Source organism: Erinaceus europaeus, chromosome 4 (assembly GCF_950295315.1).
Source record: "Erinaceus europaeus chromosome 4, mEriEur2.1, whole genome shotgun sequence".
Classification (NCBI taxonomy): domain Eukaryota; kingdom Metazoa; phylum Chordata; class Mammalia; order Eulipotyphla; family Erinaceidae; genus Erinaceus; species Erinaceus europaeus.
In genome coordinates, this window is record NC_080165.1 from 130,701,430 (window position 1) to 130,726,399 (window position 24,970).

A 24,970-nucleotide genomic window follows, 5' to 3' on the forward strand; every position below is an offset into this window, starting at 1 on the left:
ATCACCTGTCCATAAATTATTCTGGAATTTTGACACAGAAAATTTATGCAGATCCTAACAATTAAAATTGTATTTCATGGAAAGTTGATTTGGGGCACTTTTCACAGATTTTTAAAAAAATTTTTTTTATTTATTTTATAGAGACAGAGAAATTGAGAACAGAGGGAGAGATAGAGAGAGGGAGAGACAGAAAGATACCTGCAGCCCTGCTTCACCACTTATTAAGCTTTTCCCCTGCAGGTGGGGACCAGGGGCTTGAACCTGGGTCTTTGTGCACTGTAATGTGCACACAGAACCAGTTGCACCACAGGTGTTTTAAAATTATACATATTATACATATATTTAATACATATGTATTAAGTAGAAGGAACATTTCATTATAATAGTAATTGGTGGGAGTTGTTGAAAATCCAACAGCCAGAATCGTACTCAATGGAGAGAAACTGAAAGCTTTCCCTTTACAGTAAGATACAATACAGTGTTGCCTCTTATCGCCACTACTATTCAACATAGTCTTCGAAGTTCCAGGCAGAGCAACGGATAAGAGAAAGAGATTAAAAGGATACAGATTGGAAGAGGGGAGGAGGGGGAGAATGTTGGGGGGGGATTAGAAGAAAAGAAGTCAAACTGTTACTGTTAGAATTTGAAGCTATACTGCAGGAATGTGCTTACTTATCTGGAAAACTCTATATAATATTCAGTAAAGGGACGATGTAATATTATGGGAAGTATGCCACTGATTTTGCATGTTGATTTTGTGGCCTGCCATCTTACTATACTGCTTGATAGTTTCCAGGAGCTTCTTACTGGGTTCTTTTGGATTTTCTATGTATATTATCCATATAAGTAAGCACCTTCCTGCAGTATAGTTTTAAATTCTAACTCATTTGATCTTATGTCCTAGTAAGGACAATTTTGCCAACAAGACCTAGGACATAGTCTGAACTGCCACCTCACCTGGCCTTCTTTCTGATAGGACAGTAGAGAGCCAGATAGTTAGGACTTTCAGTAATATCTAGTGGTAATTTTGTCCACATCTTCTCCCACTTATCTCCATAATAAAAATAGCCAGCACAAAAATATGTAAAGAAACACACATATAAAAATTGTTTTGGAATTGAAAAATGCCATAACCAAAGTGGGGAGGGGGGAGAAAAAACTTCACTGGATCTGAGGAAATAATCAAATTACTTTAATCAACAGAGAGGAAATTAAAAAAAAAAAAGCAATCTTCAGAAGCCTGTGGAATAATAAAAAAGAGATTCAGTGTTGGGTCTACAAATATATTTGAATAAATGATGCTGGTATTTTTCCCCCAACATTTCAAATACCATTTATTTATTTATTTATTTATTTTCTTTTTTATTTAAGAAAGGATTAATTAACAAAACCATAGGGTAGGAGGGGTATAATTCCACACAATTCCCACCACCCAATCTCCATATCCCACCCCCTCCCCTGATAGCTTTCCCATTCTCTATCCCTCTGGGAGCATGGACCCAGGGTCATTGTGGGTTGCAGAAGGTAGAAGGTCTGGCTTCTGTAATTGCTTCCCCGCTGAACATGGGCGTTGACTGGACAGTCCATACTCCCATTCTGCCTCTCTCTCTCTCTAGTAGGGTGGGTCTCTGGGGAAGCAGAGCTCCAGGACACATTGGTGGGGTCTTCAGTCCAGGGAAGCCTGGCCGGCATCCTGATGACATCTGGAACCTGGTGACTGAAAAGAGAGTTAACATACGAAGCCAAACAAATTGTTGAGCAATCATGGGCCCAAAGCTTGGAATAGTGGAGAGGAAGTGTTAGGGGGTACTCGCTGCAAACTCTAGTGTACTTCTGCTTTCAGGCATATATTTTGCAGTAGTTTACGGATACGTGTGAACATATGCTCTCTCTCACAGAAACTGGTGTATATCTAGGTTTGGGGACTTTGTTAGAAAGTGAACCACCTGAGATGGAATTAGAGTATTCTATGAAAGGAAAGGTCTCACCCGAATAATGAAGCTGAAGGGTTGTCATTCCACACGTGAAGTCCCTGAACACAGTCTGAGGTGAAGCATGTTGAGGTGGCAATCGTTGCATTGGTTAGGTTGTGATCAGCAGATGCAATATTATTTGATATGGATTGGGAGAGGCATACGGGAAAGTGGGCCCTATCCAAGGGTTCCAGGACTGGGGGAAATAGAGGCTCTATAGTGGAGATGTGAGGTTCCTGCTGTCTTATGGTTCCAAAAGACAATCGATAGTTAATGTTATCATCACATTAATTGGTAATTGGGTTAACTTTGAAAAGTCCTTTTGTTAGGGTTTGCTATACAGTACCCAGAATCTTGTATATAGCTGTGCTATTGGTTGCTTCTGATCTACTTGGTCTAGGCTTTTGAGAGAGTCTGCATATCAATTACACAGCCTATATATTGAAAAGATTCAGTTTGTGTTTTGAAAAACTTCGAGACATACAATTAATTTTCCCCCTCTCATATTAATTAACTAGTGATTTATGTGACTACATTTTACTAGGAGTGTACATAAACACCATTCCCACCACTAAAAGACTGTGACCCATCCCTCCCACCCACTCCCACCCCCCACTGTCCCAGGAAGCTGCATGTCTACCCCTCACCACAGGGTTTTTACTTTGGTGCCCTACTTACAATTCAGTCAGGTCCTGCTTTTAGTTTCCCTTTCAGATCTTCTTCCTCAACTTCTGTTGATGAGTGGGATCATCCCATACTCATCTTTATCTTTCTGACTTAGCTCACTTAACATAATTCCTTCTAGCTCTGTCCAAGATGGGTCAGAGAAGGTGGGTTCATTGTTCTTGATAGCTGCATAGTATTCCATTGTGTATATATACCACAGCTTTCTCAGCCACTCATCTGTTGTTGGGCACCTGGCTTCACAAACGATTTCTACAGAACTTTCAGGAAACAGTTAGTACCCATACTTCTTAAGCTTTTCCATAAGATTGAAGAAACAGGAATACTCCCTTCCACCTTCTATAAAGCCAACATCACCCTGATACCAAAAGCTGATAGGGACAGAACAAAAAAGGAAAACTACAGACCAATATCGCTGATGAACATAGATGCCAAAATTTTAAACAAGATCTTGGCCAGCCGGATACAGCAACATATCAAAAAGATTGTTCATCACGACCAAGTGGGATTCATCCCAGGAATGCAAGGCTGGTTCAACATCCGTAAGTCAATCAATGTCATTCACCATATCTATAAAAGCAAAGCCAAAAACCACATGATTATCTCAATAGATGCAGAGAAAGCTTTTGACAAAATCCAACACCCATTCATGCTCAAAACTCTACAAAAAATGGGAATTGATGCTGGTATTTTTACAAATTTGCTAAGATATATCTATACTTGTAGATTCAGAAATCTTAAAGAGTTTAAGTACAAAGAAATTCACAGCAATACAAAATACAGTCACACTTCTGAAAATGAAAGACAAATTGGAAGGCAGAGGGAACAACATAATATCCTATCTTACCAAAAACAGTAGATTTCTTACCAGGAAAAAAAAAATATGAAGGCATTAACATTCAAGTATTGAAAGCCAAGAATTGCCAACCTCCTCTGCTTAAGAACTTTGGGGAAATGGTCTGATTGGCTATACTTATAATTTATGTGAAAAGTGATTATGTGGTAAGTGATGTGGTATGTTAATTGTGATAAAAGATCTTTTTAAAAATAATTTGAAAGAAGTGAATCCCGGAGAGAGTTTGCATATTTGCAGATGCTGAGCTGTCCTAGTTTTTTTTTTTTTTAATTTTTTTTTATTTAAGAAAGGAGACATTAACAAAACCATAGGATAAGAGGGGTACAGTTCCACACAATTCCCACCACTGGATCTCCATATCCCATCCCCTCCCCTGATAGCTTTCCCATTCTCTATCCCTCTGGGAGTGTGGACCCAGGGTCATTGTGGGTTGCAGAAGGTGGAAGGTCTGGCTTCTGTAATTGCTTCCCTGCTGAACATGGTCGTTGACTGGTCGATCCATACTCCCAGTCTGCTTCTCTCTTTTCCTAGTAGGGTGGGTCTCTGGGGAAGTGGAGCTCCAGGACACATTGCTGAGGTTGTCTGTCCAGCCAAGTCTGGTCAGCATCATGCTGGCATCTGGAACCTGGTGGCTGAAAATAGAGTTAACATACAAAGCCAAACAAATTGTTGAAGGACCATGGACGTAAAGATTGGAATAGTGCAGATGAAGTGTTGGGAGCTATTCCCTGCAGGCTCTTGTGTACTTCAGCTTTCAGGTATATATTTTCCCCTAGTTTATGGGCACATGTGAACATATGCTCTACCTCAGGGGACCTGGACTATATCTAGGTTTGGGGACTTTATTGGGGAGTGGAACACCTGGAATGGAATTAGAGAATACTATAAAATGAAAGGTCTCACCCGAGTGATGAAGCTGAAGGGTTGTCATTCCACACCTGAAGTCTCTGGAGACAGTCTGAAATGAAGCCTGCTGGGGTGGCATTACGTTGATTGGGTTGTGATCTGCAGATGCAATGTTAATTTGATTTGGATTGAGAGAAGCATGCAGGAAAGTGGGCCCCAACCTAAGATTCTAGGACTGGGGGAAATATAGGCTCTGTAGTGGAAATGTGAGGTTCCTGCTGTCTTAGGGTTCAAGAAGACAGTGGATAGTTAATGTTATCATCACATTATTTGGTGATTAGGTTAACTTTGAAAAGTCCCTTTGATAGGGTTTGGGGTATAGTACCCAGCATCTTGTATATAGCTTTGCTATCAGTTGCTTCTGTTCTCCCTGGTCTAGGCTTTTGGGAGAGAACATATCAAAGACAGCCTATGTATTAAAAAGACTCAGTCTGGGAGTCGGGCTGTAGCGCAGCGGGTTAAGCGCAGGTGGCGCAAAGCACAAGGACCGGCATAAGGATCCCGGTTCGAACCCCGGCTCCCCATCTGCAGGGGAGTTGCTTCACAGGCGGTGAAGTAGGTCTGCAGGTGTCTATCTTTCTCTCCTCCTCTCTGTCTTCCCCTCCTCTCTCCATTTCTCTCTGTCTTATCCAACAACGACAACAACAATAATAACTACTACAATAAAACAACAAGGGCAACAAAAGGGAATAAATAAATAAATAAATAAAATAAAATAAATATTTAAAAAAAAGACTCAGTCTGTGTTTTAAGAAGTTCTAGACATATGATCAAATTTCTCCTCTCATATTAATTAAATAGTGGTTTGTAATTCTACGATTTAATAGGAGTGTACATAAACACCATTCCCACCACCAAAAGACTGTGTCCCATCCCAGCCAACCACCCTCGCTCCCCCCCCCCCCCCCATACCACCGCGCTGGGAAGCCCAATGGCCACCCTCCCCTTCACCACAGGGATTTTGCTTTGGTGCCCTGCTCTAGATTTAATCAGATCCTGCTTTTAGTTTCCCTTTCTGTTCTTCTTTCTCAACTTCTGTTGATGAGTGGGATCATCCCATACTCATCTTTATCTTTCTGGCTTAGTTGACTTAACATAATTCCTTCTAGCTCTGTCCAAGATGGGTCAGATAAGGTGGGTTCATTGTTTTTAATAGCTGCATAGTATTCCATTGTGTATATATGTACCACAGCTTTCTCAATCACTCATCTGTTGTTGGGCACCTGGGTTCCTTCCAGGTTTTAGCTATTATGAATTGTGCTGCTATGAACATAGATGTACACATATCTTTTTGGTTGGTCATTATGTAGTCCTTGGGGTATATTCCCAGGAGAGGAATTACTGGGTCATATGGAATGTCCATGTCTAGCCTTGTGAGAGTTCTCTAGACTGCTCTCCACAGAGGCTGGACCAATTTATATTCCCACCAGCAGTGCAAAAGGGTTCCTCTGTTTCCACAGCCTCTTCAACATTTGTTGCTGCTGTCCTTTTTGATGTATGCCATTCTTACAGGAGTGAGGTGGTATCTCAATGTTGTCTTTATTTGCATTTCTCTTACAATCAGTGACCTGGAGCAGTTTTTCATATGTTTGTTAGCCTTTTGAATCTCCTCTGAAGTGAATGTTTTGTTCATATCCTCATTTTTGGATGGGGTCATTTGATTTTTTGGTGCTAAGTTTGCTGAGTTCTTTGTATTATCTTGGTGATTAGTCTCTTGTTTGATGTCTGGCATGTGAAGATCTTCTCCCATTCTGTGAGGGATCTCTTTATTTGTGTGATAGTTTTTTTGGCTGTGCAGAAGCTTTTCAATTTGATGTAGTCCCATTGGTTTGTTTCTGCTTTAGTCTTCCTTGCAATTGGGTTTGTTTCATAAATGACCTTGAGGTTTAGGTGGGAAAGTGCTCCACCAATGTTTTCCTCTAAGTATTTGATAGTTTCCGGTCTGACATCCAGGTCCTTTATCCATTTGGAGTTGATTTTTGTTTCTGGTGAGATAAAGTGGTTCAATTTCATTCTTCTGCATGTTATGACCCAGTTTTCCCAGCACCATTTATTGAAGAGAGCCTCCTTCCATTTAATACTTTGGGCCCCTTTATCAAAGATTAGATGTCCATAGGTGTGGGGGTTTAAATTTGGGCTTTCAATTCTTTTCCACTGTTCTGTGTGCCTATTTTTGTTCCAGTACCGTGCTGTTTTGATGATGATGGCCTTATAATATAGTTTGAGATCTGGGAGTGTGATGCCTCCATTTCTGTTTCTTTTCCTCAAGATGGTTTTGGCAATTCTAGGTGTTTTCTGGCTCCAGATAAATGATTGCAGTTTTTGTTCTATTCTCTTAAAGAAGCTTGGTGGAACTTTGATGGGTATTGCATTAAATTTGTATATGGCTCTGGGAAGAATAGTCATTTTGATGATATTTATTCTTCCAATCCATGAGCATGGGATGTCTTTCCATTTCTTGGTATCAGTTTCTATTTCCTTGAGTAGTGACTCATAGTTTTCAGTATACAAGTCTTTCACTTCTTTGGTCAACTTTATTCCTAGGTATTTTATTGATTTTGGTGCAACAGTGAATGGGAGTGATTTCTTGATGTCTTCTTCAGTTTTAGTGTTTTCATAGGAAAATGCCACTGATTTTTGTACATTGATTTTGTAGCCTGACACCTTGCTATATTGCCTAATAACTTCCAGTAGTTTTCTGGTGGATTCTTTATGTTTTTCTAGTATGTTATCATATCCTCTACAAATATTGAGATTAAGATCCAAGAGGCTCAGAGAGTCCCAAACATAATCAATCCAGACCTGAAGACACCAAGACACATCATAGTTACAATGAAAAGAAGTAAGGATAAAGAAAGGATCCTAAAGGCTGCAAGAGAAAAAACAAGAAATCACATACAGAGGAAAGCCCATAAGACTATCAGCAGACTTCTCCACTCAAACTCTAAAAGCAAGGTATCTATCGAGCCCTGAATTAAAAAGGGTTTCAACCTAGGATAATATATCCTGTTAGACTTTTATTCAGACTAGCTGGAGGGATCAAAACCTTCTTAGACAAACAACAGTTAAAGGAAGCAACCATCACCAAACTGGCACTGCAAGAGGTTCTAAAAGACCTCTTATAAATAAGAGCATAAATATAATACTTGCAACATATGAGAACAAATAAAAACTTGTTGAACAATGGCACTATAATACATTAAATCCATAATATCAATAAATGTCAATGACTTAAGCTGTCCTAGTTTTGAATCCAGCTGTTGCAATGAGAATACCAAAAGGAAAGCAGAGTCAATACCTAAGTCTCCTTGAATATCTGCAATCTGCAGTCTGGCTTCATTTTTTAAAATGTTTATTTATAAAATGGAAATATTTACAAGACTATAGAGTAAGAAGGGTACATTTCCACATATTTCCCACCCCCAGAGCTCCATATCCAATCCCCTCCCTTGATAGCTCTCCTATTCTTTATCCCTCTGAGAATATGGACTCAGGATCATTGTGGGGTGTAGAAGGTGGAAGGTCTGGCTTCTGTAATTGCTTCTCTGCTGAACATGGGCATTGGAAGATCAGTCTATACTCCCAGCCTGTCTCTTTCTTTCCCTAATAGGGCAGGGGTCAGGGGAGGTGGGGCTCCAAGACACATGGTGGGATCCTCTGCCCAAGGAAGTTGAGTTTTTTTTTTTTTTTTGGTCAGCCGAAATGCATGCCTTCCTGACTACAGCACATGAATATTGCAGATTATAACTTTAGTTTATCAATGTAAAAGTCTCGCCCAGGTAGTAAAAATCATTAAAAGAAAGTCCAAAATGTAAAATCAAATCATTTATAGAACCTTCATGTCTGTCACCCAAACCAATGAAAATTTATTTATTGTTGATGAAGTTATAGAACTGACTTCATGGATAGTAATGAGAGAGAGAGAGAGAGAAAGAGAGAGAGATAGTTTACTTTGTTCCAAAGCACTGCTCAGCTCTGGTTTATGGTGTTATTGGGGAAATTTGGGACTGTTAGTGCCTCAGACATGGAAAGCTTTTTGTTTGTTTGTTTTGTTTTAACATAAATATCATGCTATCTCCCCAGGTCCCTAGAGTTAATTTGTTACCAAAGTTTTCATGATGTAGATGTGTCAGTACAGTTGTGTGTCACTTTTACCAATATGTGGACCTTTCTTCTATTAACATAGATTATCCTCAAGAATATGTAGAAATAAGGGTTACTGGGCAAAATGAATGCATTGAAATGTGTACAAGTTCAGAACAACCTCTAGGTAATTCAGTAATGTCACTTTTGTATATAAAATATAAAAATACTTTATAAGGCTCTAATACATTTATCCAATAACTATTTCTTATTTCAGGGTCAGTACTTACTAGAAATATTATGATTTTCAGTCTAAGTTACTCTGGTGACTCTCAAGTTTCATATTATGTTTAACTTCTTTAAAGATGTAATAATTTTTTTTTCAATTCACTAAAGTGAGTTTAGCTGTCTAAATGCTAAATCTGAATTCAAGCAAGGAATTCAAAGAATTTCTTGGCATTGTGCTGTGACAGACATTTAAATGGTTGTATAAAATGAAATATAATCATTTCAAGTGAACATCTGCATTTTAAGTTAGCTTTCTATGTAGTCTTTGTTAATAATAATATATACCATACATCAGGATCAGGAAATAGTTCACCCATTAAAAACCTTCCACCACCATGTATGTGGCTTCAACTTAAAGTGCTGGAACAACTATAACATTCAGAGAACCTTCATGGATGGCAGAGTGGTGTCATGGTATCATACTTTCTCTAACTGAATTTTAAAAGAATGAAAATGTCTACCCAGGAGCACAGGAATCACGTATATGTGTGGCTCTGACACCACACACCTACATCCACCGCCATCTCTTCATCTTATTTATTTATTTATTTTTAATTTTTTATTTAAGAAAGGATTAACGAACAAAACCATAAGGTAGGAGGGGTACAACTCCACACAATTCCCACCACCCAATCTCCTTAACCCACCCCCTCCCATGATAGCTTTCCCATTCTCTAGCCCTCTGGGAGCATGGACCCAGGGTCATTGTGGGTTGCAGAAGGTAGAAGGTCTGGCTTCTGTAATTGCTTCCCTGCTGAACATGGGCGTTGACTGGTCGGTCCATACTCCCAGTCTGCCTCTCTCTTTCCCTAGTGAAGTGTGTCTCTGGGGAAGCTGAGCTCCAGGACATATTGGTGGGGTCTTCAATCCAGGGAAGCCTGGCCAGCATCCTGGTGGCATCTGGAACCTGGTGATTGAAAAGAGAGTTAACATACGAAGCCAAACAAATTGTTGAGCAATCATGGATCCCAAGCTTGGAATAGTGGAGAGGAAGTGTTAGGGAGGTGCTCACTGCAAACTCTAGTGTACTTCTGCTTTCAGGTATATATTTTGCAGTAGTTTATGGATACGTGTGAACATAAGCTCTCTCTCACAAAAACTGGTGTATATCTAGGTTATGGGACTTTGTTAGAAGGTGAACCACCTGAGATGAAATTAGAGTGTACTATAAAAGGAAAGGTCTCACCCGAGTAATGAAGCTGAAGGGTTGTCATTCCACACGTGAAGTCTCTGGACACAGTCTGAGGTGAAGCATGTTGAGGTGGCAATCATTGCGTTGGTTAGGTTGTGATCGGTGGATGCAATATTATTTGGTATGGATTGGGAGAGGCATACGGGAAAGTGGGCCCTATCCAAGGGTTCCAGGACTGGGGGATGTAGGGAATCTATAGTGGAGATGTGAGGTTCCTGCTGTCTTATGGTTCCAAAAGACAATCGATAGTTAATGTTATCATCACATTATTTGGTAATTGGGTTAACTTTGAAAAGTCCTTTTGTTAGGGTTTGCTGTACAGTATCCAGTATCTTGTATATAGCTGTGCTATTGGATGCTTCTAATCTACTTGGTCTAGGCTTTTGAGAGAGTCTGCATATCAAATACACAGCCTATATATTAAAAAGATTCAGTTTGTGTTTTGAGAAACTTTGAGACATACAACTGATTTTCCCCCTCTCATATTAATTAACTACTGATTTATATGTCTACATTTTGCTAGGAGTGTACATAACCACCATTCCCACCACCAAAAGACTGTGAGCCATCCCTCCCACCCACTCCCACCCCCCACTGTCCCAGGAAGCTGCATGTCTACCCCTCACCACAGGGCTTTTACTTTGGTGCCCTACTTACAATTTGATCAGGTCCTGCTTTTAGTCTCCCTTTCAGATCTTCTTCCTCAACTTCTGTTGATGAGTGGGATCATCCCATACTCATCTTTATCTTTCTGACTTAGTTCACTTAACATAGTTCCTTCTAGCTCTGTCCAAGATGGGTCAGAGAAGGTGGGTTCATTGTTCTTGATAGCTGCATAGTTCATCTTATTTTTATCATACAAGTAAGAATAATATATCTGGGGCCAGCCATAAAAACAGACAAACAAAAAACAAAACAAAAAAACCCTCGCCTGGATATTGCATCTGTTTTATCGTGTGTGCAACCTAGTCTTGAGCCCCTGCCACGCGGGAGGAAGCTTCAGCTCTGTGGTATCTTTCCTTTTCTTTCTGTGTCTCAGCTGTGCAGCATCAGACAAAGTCAGCCTGGAGCAGTGAAGCTTCCCCCTGTAGCATTTGAAAAGTTTTTCTTTTTTTATTTTGTTTTTAATAGAGTATTTGTGCCTATGCATATGAAGATAAAACACACTTAAATTGCTATAAGCTTATTAATCTACAATAGTGCTGTCTGTTCTGGTCCATGACTCTTGCTCTCTCATAAAATTTCTTATGAACCTTTCACTACAGATTTCACTACAGGTCAGAATATAAGGGACCAAGTGATAGTTCACTGTATAGCATGAATGTAGCCCAGGCTCAAGCCCCACACGTGGTGCCTCGGCTCTGTGGGAAGCTCTGGTGTTGTGATATCCTCTTCTGTCTCTATCTGAATGAAACAGACCAGAAGCAATGAAGGTTCACATGTGCAAGGCCTTGGCTCCTCCTAGAATGACTCATTTAATTAAATCATAATATAAACAGGATTCAAAGAATAAATGCATTTCCTTAAACAATTAAAACTGTTGTAAGGTATATGGCAGAATTACAGTTTTTGAGAGCTTGTTTGGAGGTTCTAGCAGGGGAGTGCAGCTCCTCCTTTACCCTCGACCAAAGACTGTTCTGTCTCTGTTCCAGGAAGGCTGTCCTCTTCAACTGAGCGTGCAGCTTCATGGAGTGATGAGGGAGGAAGGGGACACCCGCCTAGCCAGCCAGATCAGCTGAATCAACCCTGGCAATCAAAGGGGTGACAGATGTCGCACCCAGATCGCCCTCACATCCAAAACTATAGTTTTTGAAATACACTTGTTAATCCTCTTTGATTTTTGAGTTTTAATGCATTTAATTGAATTTTCCTATTTGAATTGTATCCTTAAAATGCATATGGATGTGAAAGTAGATCTTTTTGGTAATATGGTCCATATCAGTGTGCTGAAGGTATCTAGGCCACAATTTGAATGATAGTGATCTATAGAAACAAAACACAACCAAAAAAATGCATGCTCCTGGGTTCCTGGAGGGTTCTCATCTCAGGGTTGAGAAACAGACTTCATCACACCATTAGTAGTGAGGAAAAAGAGGACTTATTTAGTGTCTCCCACATGGGCACCATGAGGTTCTAGTGAAATGTCTCCTGCATATGTGTCTCCTAGTCTTCTGCCTGTGTTTTCTCCTATATCTCTAATATCTATATCTAATATCTATATCTAATATCTATATCTCTAATCTCTCTAATAACTCCCACGAGCTCATTGTCTCTGTATATATTGGATGTGTATGAATACACCAGTGTCAAATATAAACATTTTATAAGCTTCTTAACAAAAACATCTCAAGCATATACAAAAAACACTTTGAGGGCATGCATGATTGAATGAATTCTCCCCTAGTATGTAAACCACTCTATATCAGACTCATAATCTCTAATTTTAGTGACTATGTCAGATTCTGTGTTTACTCTGCAAATCCTGACCTTGTCTCAAAGATGCAGGCTTAATTCCAGGATATCAGATAAGACAGGCTTCATGATAGCCGGAAGGTTTCTTGACCACTAGCTGTATTTACTCTGATATGCCAAAACATCCCTGGGGGCTTGGGATAGAAATATAGGTATAACAAAGAATTTCTGATTTTGGTATAAAATGCATAGGTATTAGTAACTAAGAGAAATAGCTCAGCAGAGAAAGAACAGGCATTGTAATCAGGGGCTCTCCAGCATCAGCAGCTTATTTCCTAAATGTATGCACTAGCTCCTCGATCTTTCATATTTCTTCTCAACAACAAAAAAATATATATGATTTTCATATTAATCTATTTGTTTATATTGCAGAGGAGTATTATGTGCAAATTCACTGGCATTTTTATATGATATTGTAAGTCCAGAACAGAAAATAGTCATTACGTGGGCCTGCAAAATAACTCACTTAAATGGTGTTGCTTTGCCATGTGTGCAACCCAAGTTCAAGTCCAGACCCCATTGCCTCAAAGGAAACTACCCTGCTATGTTCTCTTTCATTCTCTCTCTCTCCCTCTCTCATTTTGCTTTTCTATCTTTATCAGACAAATCTTTCTTTCTCTCTCTCTTTTTTTTTTTTTACCTCTTATTCAGGTAAAGATTGCTTTTCTATTACTCAATTCCAGTTGGTTGGCTTTGATTTTTGAGAGCTGTTTTATATTCACAGAAAAGTTGAAGAGAATTCAGGGAAAGGAGATAGCACAACAGTTATGTAAAAGTATTTTCATATCTGAGACTCTGAGGTCCCAAGTTCAATCTCTGGCACCACCATAAGTCAGAACCAAGCAGTGCCATGGTTACAAAAATAAATAAAATAAATAGATAAATGATAAAGTATGAGAATTCACATTTATATTCTATTGTTATACATGCATGACAGCCCCCTCTATCAGCATCCCTTACCAAAAATGGTATAGTTTAGAATCATTGAGCCTTCATTGATACATTTTTATCAACCATAGCCCATAGTTTACAAAAAGGTTCACTATTGAAGTTTCACTTTATATGATCTTTTTGACAAACATAATGATACATATATGTACCAGTGTAGTGTCATACAAAGTTTTAGTGTTCTAAATGCCCTACCTATTTGTACTTCTTACCATCTAGTCCCCTAGCAAGTTCATTTTGAACACATACAGTCAGTTGCAAGATATGTAAAGCAGTAATATGCCCTGGTTTTGATAGGGGAGTGAACTATGTATTGATCCTGCATTGTAGTCCACATGCACATTTCTAGATGTGAATAATGATATGGCGTGTGGTATAATTAGTGATAATTTTCTTTCTGTACTTGAATCATCTAGCAATTCCAGAATAATTCTGAGAAGATCTAAAGAGAACAGATTTTCTTTCCCAGTTTTACATTGAATACGTTCTCAGTGAAATTATTAAGATTCAATTTACATCAGAAACATTGTTATGAATGGTAAAAATGGCATGTGTTTTTGAATTTGACCCCCCAAAAGCAAAACCATGAAGTTCAAGTGACTTTTTTCTGCTAGTCTATGATATAAAAAGATGTCATCATGTATTACTCTTGACCTTCACTAACATAATTATCTCTTGTTTATTTCAGCTTTAGTGGAACTACTTGAAAAATTTGTGTTTCATCTTTCTGAGAGCCCATCTGAATGCTATTTTCCCTTTGTGGAATATGCAGGTACATTGAAATATCTTTAATTTTGAGACAAATTAATTGTGCAAATATTGTTTTCACTGGAAATTCGTAATTAAATTATAAATGTACACAAGGCTTCTTTACTAAAATTCTCTCATTTGGTATCATTATATTCCAGGTATCTTTCCGTCACTTTGCTGCAAATGTCTGACCTTTCTTGTAACTTTGAGTTTTTCTATGATTTTTTTTCCCAGCCTACTTATTATTATAATGTGGTCTGGGGACCTGGGAGGTGGCACAGTGGATAAAGAATTGGACTCCCAAAAATGAGGTCTTTTTTTTTTTTCTGTGGTGGCCTATATATATATATATATTTATTTATTACTTTTTATTTAAGAAAGGAATAATTAACAAAACCATAGGATAGAAGGGGTACAATTCCACACAATTCCAACCACCCAATCTCCATTTCCCACCCTCTCCCCTGATAGCTTTCCCATTCTCTATCCCTCTGGGAGAATGGACCCAGGGTCATTTTGGGTTGCAGAAGGTAGAAGGTCTGGCTTCTGTAATTGCTTCCCCGCTGAACATGGGCGTTGACTGCTTGGTCCATACTCCCAGTCTGCCTCTCTCTTTCCCTAGTAGGGTGGGTCTCTGGGGAAGTGGAGCTCCAGGACACATTGGTGGGGTCTTCAGTCTAGGGAAGCCTGGCTGGCATCCTGATGACATCTGGAACCTGGTGACTAAAAAGAGAGTTAACATATGAAGCCAAACAAATTGTTGAGCAATCATGGACCCAAAGCTTGGAATAGTGGAGAGGAAGTGTTAGGGGGGTACTCACTGCAAACTCTAGTGTACTTCTGATTTCAGGTATATATTTTGCAGTAGTTTACGGATACGTGTGAACATATGCTCTCTCTCACAGAAACTGGTGTATATCTAGGTTTTGGGACTTTGTTAGAAAGTGAACCAACTGAGATGGAATTAGAGTATACTATGAAAGGAAAGGTCTCACCCGAATAATGAAGCTGAAGGGTTGTCATTCCACACGTGAAGTCTCTGGACACAGTCTGAAGTGAAGCATGTTGAGGTGGCAATCGTTGTGTTGGTTAGGTTGTGATCAGCAGATGCAATATTATTTGATATGGATTGGGAGAGGCATAGGGAAAGTGGGCCCTATCCAGTGGTTCCAGGACTGGGGGAAGTAGAGGCTCTATAGTGGAGATGTGAGGTTCCTGCTGTCTTAGGGTTCCAAAAGACAATCGATAGTTAATGTTATCATCACATTATTTGGTAATTGGGTTAACTTTGAAAAGTCCTTTTGTTAGGGTTTGCTGTACAGTACCCAGTATCTTGTATATAGCTGTGCTATTGGTTGCTTCTTATCTACTTGGTCTAGGCTTTTGAGAGAGTCTGCATATCAATTACACAGCCTATATATTGAAAAGATTCAGTTTGTGTTTTGAAAAACTTCGAGACATACAATTAATTTTCCCCCTCTCATATTAATTAACTAGTGATTTATGTGACTACATTTTACTAGGAGTGTACATAAACACCATTCCCACCACTAATAGACTGTGAGCCATCCCTCCCACCCACTCCCACCCCCCACTGTCCCAGGAAGCTGCATGTCTACCCCTCACCACAGGATTTTTACTTTGGTGCCGTACTTACAATTTGGTCAGGTCCTGCTTTTAGTTTCCCTTTCAGATCTTCTTCCTCAACTTCTGTTGATGAGGGGGATCATCCCACACTCATCTTTATCTTTCTGACTTAGCTCACTTAACATAATTCCTTCTAACTCTGTCCAAGATGGGTCAGAGAAGGTGGGCTCATTGTTCTTGATAGCTGCATAGTATTCCATTGTGTATATATACCACAGCTTTCTCAGCCACTCATCTGTTGTTGGGCACCTGGGTTGCTTCCAGGTTTTAGCTATTACGAATTGTGCTGCTATGAACATAGGAGTACACACCTCTTTTTGGTTGGGTGTTATGGAGTCCTTGGGGTATAACCCCAGGAGAGGAATTACTGGATCATATGGAAGGTCCATGTCTAGCCTTCTGAGAGTTTTCCAACTGCTCTCCACAGAGGCTGTACCAATTTACATTCCCACCAGCAATGTAAAAGGGTTCCTCTGTCCCCACAACCTCTCCAGCATTTGTTGCTGCTGTCCTTTTTGATGTATGCCATTCTTACAGCAGTGAGGTGGTATCTTAGTGTTGTCTTAATTTGCATTTCTCTGATAATCAGTGACCTAGAGCAGTTTTTCATATGTTTGTTAGCCTTTTGTATCTGCTCTGTAGTGAATGTTTTGTTCATATCCTCTGCCCATTTTTGGATGGGGTCATTTGCTTTTTTGGTGCTAAATTTGCTGAGCTCTTTATATATTTTGTTGATTAGTTTCTTGTCTGATGTATGGCATGTGAAGATCTTCTCCCTTTCTGTGAGGGGTCTCTTTGTTTGTTTAATAGTTTCTTTGGATGTGCAGAAGCTTTTCAATTTGATGTAGTCCCATTGGTTTGTCTCTGCTTTAGTCTTCCTTGCAATTGGGTTTGATTCATTAAAGATGTCCTTGAGGTGTAGGTGGGAAACTGTTTTACCAATGTTTTCCTCCAAGTATTTGATTGTTTCTGGTCTGACATCCACATCTTTGATCCATTTGGAGTTGATTTTTGTTTCTGGTCAGATAAAGTGGTTCAATTTCATTCTTCTGCATGTTACAACCCAGTTTTCCCAGCACCATTTATTGAAGAGAGCCTCTTTTTTCCATTTAATCATTTGGGCCCCCTTATCAAAGATTAGATGTCCATAGGTGTGGGGATTTATTTCTGGGCTTTCAATTCTGTTCCACTGGTCTGTTGCCTATTTTTGTTCCAGTACCATGCTGTTTTGATGATGATGGCTTTATAATATAGTTTAAGGTCTGGGAGTGTGATCCCTCCATTTCTGTTTCTTTTCCTTAAGATGGTTTTGGCAATTCTAGATGTTTTCATGTTCCAGATAAATGATTGTAGTGTTTGTTCTATTCTCTTAAAGAAGCTTGGTAGAACTTTGATGGGTATTGCATTAAATTTGTATATGGCTCTGGGGAGAACATTCATTTTGATGATATTTATTCTTCCAATCCATGAGCATGGGATATCTTTCCATTTCTTGGTATCAGTTTCTATCTCCTTGAGTAGCGACTCATAGTTTTCAGTATATAAGTCTTTCACTTCTTTGGTCAACTTTATTCTAGGTAGTTGATTGATTTTGCTGTAGCAGTAAAGGGGAGTGATTTCTGGATGTCTTCTTCTTCAGATTTAGTGTTTGCATAAAGAAATGCCACTGATTTTTGTACATTGATTTTGTAGCCTGATACCTTGCTATATTGCCTAATAACTTCCAGTAGTTTACTGCTGGATTCTTTAGGTTTTTCTATGTATACTATCATATCATCTGCAAATAGTGAGCGCTTGACTTCTTCCCTTCCAATCTGTATTCCTTTGATTCCTTTCTCTTGCCTGATTGCTATGGCAAGAACTTCCAATACTATGTTGAAGAGTAACGGTGATAGTGGACAGCCCTGTCTAGTCCCCGATCTGAGGGGGAATGCTTTCAGCTTCTGTCCATTGAGTATGATGTTGGCTGTAGGTTTGCTATATATATAGACTCCACTATCTTCAGGAATTTCCCATCTTTTCCCATTTTTTGTAGAGTTTTGAGCATGAATGGGTGTTGGATTTTGTCAAAGGCTTTCTCTGCATCTACTGAAATAATCATGTGGTTTTTGGCTTTGCTTTTATTGATGTGGTGAATGACATTGATTGACTTACGGATGTTGAACCAGCCTTGCATTCCTGGGATGAATCCCACTTGGTTGTGATGAACAATCTTTTTGATATGTTGCTGTATCCGGTTGGCCAAGATCTTGTTTAATATTTTGGCATCTATGTTCATCAGAGATATTGGTCTGTAGTTTTCCTTTTTTGTTCTGTCCCTATCAGCTTTTGGTATCAGGGTGATGTTGGCTTCATAAAAGGTGGAAGGGAATATTCCTGTTTCTTCAATCTTATGGAAAAGCTTAAGAAGTATGGGTACTAACTGTTTCCTGAAAGTTTTGTAGAATTAATTTGTGAAGCCATCTGGTCCAGGACTTTTGTTGTTGGGGCAAAAATGAGGTCTTGAGTTTAGTTTCTGGCATTGCATGTGCCAGACAGGTGCTCTGATGTTTTCTCTCCTCCCGTCTCTGTCTCTCCCTCTCTGTTTGTCTCTGTCTTTCTCTCACTCTGTGATTTTTTTATTAGTATTTTAAGACAATATCTTTTACTCTTTTGTTTTTATCTGCTATCCCAAGTGATGTCTTCTGTTTTTGCTATGTTAATATACTATATATTGATAACTTACAAACTCACATCTCTTAGTCAAAGACCCATCACTTTCATGCTTCCAACTACTTAATAAGTGAAGAAGTCACTTGGATGTGCTACATGTAGAAACTCTCAAACTCAAATGTTCAGCAGGGTTCTTATTTTATCATACCTTATTAATATAGATTATCCTTCTAGTTTGTCTTTTTTGGTAAGCAGTACAATCATCCACTATCCATTTAAGGTAACCGAGGAATAGTAAGTTTTTAAATTTTTTGTTAGGGTTCCAGGTAACCAAGGAATAATAATTTTTATTAGTGATTTAATATTGATTTACAAAATTACATGATAACAGGGGCACAACTCCACACCATTTCCACCACCAGAGTTCTGTATCCCAATCCCTCCATTGAAAGCGATAGCAGTTCTCCAAGGTTGCAGATATGGATTAACTATTATTTCTATACCTATCTGTCTACATTTGTATGTATTTGCACCTACCTGTCCCTCTTAAAGGTCTTACCTTTTCCTCCCCAAGTCACACATACACCTATTACTACACCCAAATGTCTTTCCCTTTTTTCTCCTCTCTCTTCAGTTCCCAATGGAGCTGGAGTTCAGAGCCCTCTGGTCATCTTCTCCCTATCATTTCTCCCCCACTGGGAGTATGGATCAAAACTGGTTTTGGGGTGTGGAAGGTGGGAGTTCTGGCTTGAATTCTATGATGGACATAGGCATCTATGTCCATCATAGAATTTTATGCTTCTATGATGGACATAGGCATTGGCAGGTCGATCCATATCCCCAGCCTGTTTCTGTCTTTCCCTCTAGTGGGGTAGAGCTCCGGAGAGGTGTGTTTCCATGTTGGTGAGGTCATCTGCCCTGGGAAGTCAGGATGGAATCATGATAGCGTCTGAAAGTTGGTGGCTGAAAGATATAAATAAGGTGGGACAAAATGATTAGTGAACAAGAAACAAAAAGTAGGAGTAGACCAGATGAATACAGGGATCTTAGGGTGGAAAGAAGCTAGGCAGTCTATTTTAGGCATGTTCCTAATGGCCCACTACTATTGTAGTTTTTGGCTTGAGTTTGATAGCTAACATGGAGTTGGACAAAACTATGACTGAGAAGATGGTGTCAGAGTAGAGAAAAGGGCTAGAAAGTTGGATTAGGACAAAGAGTAGCTCCCATTCTTGAAAAAAAAAAAATCTATGAGTAAAACAGCTTATTTACTTAGCATTTCTCCTCAGAATCTGATTTCTCATCAGTGGTGTTTTTTTCATTTATGAGAATATATGGGTGTAATTCCACACTGTTTCCACCAACAGAGTTCTTTGTCTCTAATTCTATTCATTGGAAACTGCAGTAGTTTATAGTCACAGATATGGGCTCACCATATATATATATATATGTCTATTTTCTTTATGGTCCTACCTTCTCTTCCTTTCTAAGTCACATCTACATTGATTATTACTTCCGAGTGTCCTTCCCTTTTTTCTTCTTCTCTCTTCGGACTGGATGGAATTAGAGTTCAGAGCCCTCTGGTCATCTTCCTCTAACATTTTTACCCCTCTGAGAATATGAACCAAAATCCTTTTTGGAATGTGAAATTTAGATTAAAGATGTGCCAGTTTTTATGACCTTACTCTAAACCTAGTATAATACTGTTAATAAATGTTTGCAAATAAAAGAATTTGCGAAAGAAGACTTTACTACTGTGTCAGTAAATCTACCTAACTGGTAGAGCAGTAGACTAAGCCATTTAAAATTCCTAAGCAAAATGTCCTTCTTTCCTCTTCTCTGAACTTCTATTCTACCAGGACCTGGAAAGAGAAGAGGAAAAAATAAGGACATTTGAAAGTGGCAGTGGGTGTAGGTTTGACTTGGAGGGGAGGAGAGGGCAGGACCATGGAAGAAATGAGCAAATAATATATGTAAATATAGACAGATAGTTATAGAAATAATAGCCAATCCACGTCTGTGACCTGCAGTTTCCAATGGAGGGGGTGGGGACTTGAAAGTCAGGTGGAATTATCTCCCTGTTGTCTCATAATTTTGTAAGTCAGTATTACATTACTGATTAAAATTTTGTTCTAGGGGTAAGAGGTGGCACATCTAGTTAAAGCACGAGGACCCGAGTTCAAGCCCCTGGTTCCCCACCTGCAGGGGGAAAGCTTCACAAGTGGTGAAGCAGGGCTACAGCTATCTCTCTGCCTTTTTTCCTCTCTATCTCCCCCCTGATTTCAATTTCTCTGTCTCTATCTAATAATAAATAAATTAAAAAGTTTTTTTTTCTAAGCAGAAGCTTTATATAATTTATCTATTGTCCAGGAAGATATTTTAGTGACTATATAAAGGATAAACCAGAGAGCAGGACTCAAATCTGCCATTGGTGAATATGTTGTACTTGGGGGAAGGAGGGTCAGTAAATGAAGAGATGGTAAATAAATGAATAGATAAAATAAGGGAGGTAGTACAATGTTTTGAGAATTGATTATCAAGAAACCATATCCCTCAAGAATAAGGAACCTTCTAGTGGAGGGGACAGGATATGGAACTCTGGTGGTGGGAGTTGTATGGAATTGTATGTCTTATACCACAGTCTTGTCAATTATTACTAAATCACTAGTATAAAATAAAACATGAATTATGTTCCAACTCACAAAGAAAAGAAACTATCTCTTTCATAAGGAGATATATTTCTATTTGCTAAAGAAATCATTATTGAAATGTGTTATTGAATTATTTAATTTATTTATTTTGTATTTTATCTATTGGATAGAAATAGCTAGAAATCAAGAGGAGAAGGAGAGAAAAAGAGGAGGAGACAGAGAGACACCTGCAGACCTGCTTTACCACTTGCAAAGCTTCGCCCTGCAGGTGGAGACTGGGGGCTCAAACCCAGGTCCTTGTGCACTGTAATACGTGCACTAATCAGGTGCACCACCACCCAGCCCTGAAATGTATTTATTTAAGTTAGACCCAGTGCAATATATAATGTCTACTGTAGGAAAAATCTTATAAAAAATTGGCTCTAATTTGGTCCGGACTGTTTCTCTCACCTAATTGTTCATCATTGCCCAACTACATTCTGTACATTAGCCTCTCTGAACCTTTTGATTCTACTGTTTCTTCTGGTTGAACCTTCCTTCCCCATGGCATCCACATGATAATATCCAATTCAGCTTCAGAGTTGAATTCAGCTAGACTGCCACCTTCCTTTTTACTCGTAAACTATTGTCTTTCCTATGTACCCCTACTGCAGTCACTTCAAACAAATGTTTAACATTTGTTATACTGTTTTTTAAATTAATTTATTTTTTCATTATTGGGGAGTATTAATGGTTTACAGTAGGCAGAAAAACACAGTACTTGGTACATAGGTGACATTTCTCATAACACTCTAACCCCCCACCCAGCTCCTCCTCCACCATTATGTCCCTGGACCTGAACATCACCCCCTCCACTACCCCAGAGTCCTTTACTTTGGTGCAATACACCAATATTTGTTATATTGTATGTAGCTAGTTTAAATTTATTTGTATTTTTATTATAGTACTTACTATGGTTATATTTATTTAAAACCCCACCCCACTTCTTCTTCTAGCGTTTGCCCTTTTTCCGTAGCCAGTCAACAGCGTCAGGTTGAGCCTGATGTAAAGTTTCGAGACCTCCTTTGAATCTGGAGAGGTGGCAGTCATTGACTATGTGGGTCATAGTCTGTCTGGAGCCGCAGGGGCAGTTCGGGTCATCTCTGGCCCCCCAGCGATGGAACATAGCGGCGCACCGGCCATGGCCTGTTCGATAGCGATTGAGGAGGGCCCAATCATAACGTGCTAGGCCAAAGCCAGGTTGACGCTTGCAGGGGTCTGTGATGAGGTGTTTGTTCTTTACCTTGGCTGACTGCCAACTCTGTTTCCAAGAGACTGGAACAGAGAAGTTCAGTGTAGGCATAGGGGACCAGATTGGGTGACGAGACGTCAAGCGTTGGACAGGGTGGGCCAAGATATCCGCGTATATTGGCAGGTCCGGTCGATCGTAGACGTGGGAAATGAACCTAGATGATGCCGCATCCCGACGAATATCTGGTGGGGCGATGTTGCTAAGAACTGGCAGCCATGGAACCGGGGTGGAACGGATGGTTCCAGAAATTATCCTCATGGAGGAATATAACTTGGAATCAACCAAGTGGACATGGGGGCTACGGAACCATACTGGGGCACAGTATTCTGCAGTGGAATAGCATAATGCCAGAGATGATGATCATAGTGTGGAAGCGCTCGCGCCCCATGAGGAGCTGGCCAGTCTTGCAATGATGTTATTCCTCGCACCCACCTTTGCTGCAGTTTTTATGAGATGTTTGTGAAATGACAGAGTGCGATCAAGAGTAATGCCAAGATAGACTGGCTGGGCTTCATGCCGGATTCTCTTATCGCCAAGCTGCACATTAAGCTCACGCGAGGCCAAGGCATGGTGTAGATGGAAAACAGATGATACCGTTTTTGCAGTGCTAGGGATTAGTCGCCATTTTTTACAGTAATCAGATATCAGAGACATGTCTTTCATGAGCGTTTCCTCGAGGATGTCGAACTTGGATGCCTGAGTTGCACAGCAGATGTCATCGGCGTAGATGAACTTCCTTGAAGAAGTTTCTGGGAGGTCATTGATGTAAATATTAAATAGCGTAGGAGCCAGAACAGAGCCCTGGGGGAGGCCACTTGAGACAAGTCTCCATCTACTAGACTTGTCACCCAGATGCACCCGGAATCTTCTGTTTTGGAGAAGAAACGATATAGTGGCCACCCATGGAGGCAGGCATCTTGAGATCTTGACTAGGAGACCATGGTGCCATACCGTGTCATAGGCTGCTGTGAGATCAACAAAGACAGCACTCGTCTTTAAATTCACCCCACTAAGGAGAGAGAGAGAGAGGCTGGACGTATGGATTGACCTGTCAATGCCCATGTTCAGTGGGGAAGCAATTATAGAAGCCAGACCTTCCACCTTCTGCATCCCACAATGACCTTGGGTCCATACTCCCAGAGGGATAAAGAATAGGAAAGCTATCAGGGGAGGGGATGGGATACAGAGTTGTGGTGGGAATTGTGTGGAGTTGTACCCCTCTTATCCTATGGTTTTTTCAGTGTTTCCTTTTTATAAATAAAAAGTAAAAAAATAAAAAATAAATATATATATGTATGTATACATATATTAATACATTAACTTCTATTCAAGTGATTTCTGTACCAATTTTAAATATATTGAAATTTATAAGTACACATATGAACAGATAATTATTTATACTGTACAACCAATGCCAATTAGGGCAAAGAATAAAAGAAAACCTAAGAAATTAAAACAAATAAGTGAGAAGAACATGAACATCACTGTTTAATAGAAATTCAGTAGGTGAGGAGAATTGGTATTTCCTGAGTGCTTTTATTTTTTTGCTTTTTGTAAATCTTTGTTTATTGGATAGAGACAGCCAGAAATTGAGAGGGAAGGGGTGATAGAGAGGGAGAGAGACAGAGACACCTCTAGCCCTGCTTCACCATTTGTGAAGCTTTCCCCCCTACAGATAGGCCCAAGAGCTCAAACCTAAGTCATTAAGCTTTCTAACATGTGCGCTCAACAGGGTGCACCACCACCCGGCCCCCTGAATACTTTTCTGAGTTCTGTTGCATGTTGAGACACTTCATGTGCATTGCATCATTCCAACCTAGTAACTACTGTTTGTAGTAGACATAGTCATCACATTTAGTGTCAGGTAACTGTGGTGAAGTGTAAGGCTAGTACAATATAAAGAGAATTCTAAAGAAAATTATCTCTTAAGGCTATAATAGACTTTATGAGTGGACTTGAAAGTGAAAAAGATACATTACGTAATAAGTCTAAGGTTAAGAAAGGATGTAAGTGGTAATTATAGAGATTTACTTGAGCCAACTAAGTATCTCCAATCTTTAACACAATAAAATCCAGTTTCTACAGCTCCCGTTGTTATATTGTTCTGTTTGCTTATATTTTCTGTAGATAATCTAGAATTAACATTCTTTTTTTTTAAATTTCTTTATTGGGGAATTAATGTTTTACATTTGACAGTAAGTACAATAGTTTGTACATGCATAACATTTCCCAGTTTTCTATATAACAGTACAACCCCCCACTAGGTCCTCTGTCATCCTTTTTGGACCCATATAGAATTCACATTCTATTGTATACATTATCTCACTATTCAGCAAGACTGATTGTTCCCGGTAGTTCATTTACTACCCTCTGTTGTATTTCTAAATTATGCTGAGTGAGTTCTCAAATGCTAGCTTTGTTGAATATATTATCTGTGCAGATAACACAGAATATGAATTCAAATTCTTTAAAATTTCCAGCTGAACAGCTACCCACTGGAGTTCTACAGTGCAGTTGAAAATAAAGTGGCTTCTTGTTGATTGTTTAATATTTATTGTTGTTGCTAGTTTTGTTTTTTAA

The 24,970-nt window shown here is 39.4% G+C and overlaps 1 protein-coding gene across 5 annotated transcripts in view; it reads left to right on the forward strand.

Annotated features, from left to right (window-relative positions):
* The window catches only part of TBC1D32 (TBC1 domain family member 32), a 216,890-nt gene that overhangs the window by 157,308 nt on the left and 34,612 nt on the right, over positions 1-24,970 (forward strand). For all 5 annotated transcript variants that reach the window (XR_009549601.1, XM_060190530.1, XM_016187340.2 and 2 more), the window contains one exon: positions 14,091-14,174. Coding sequence is in view for 4 of the 5 variants with exons in the window: in XM_060190530.1 (XP_060046513.1) it covers positions 14,091-14,174 (84 nt within the window). In the remaining variant the exon portion in view is untranslated. The remainder of the gene's footprint in view (positions 1-14,090; positions 14,175-24,970) is intronic.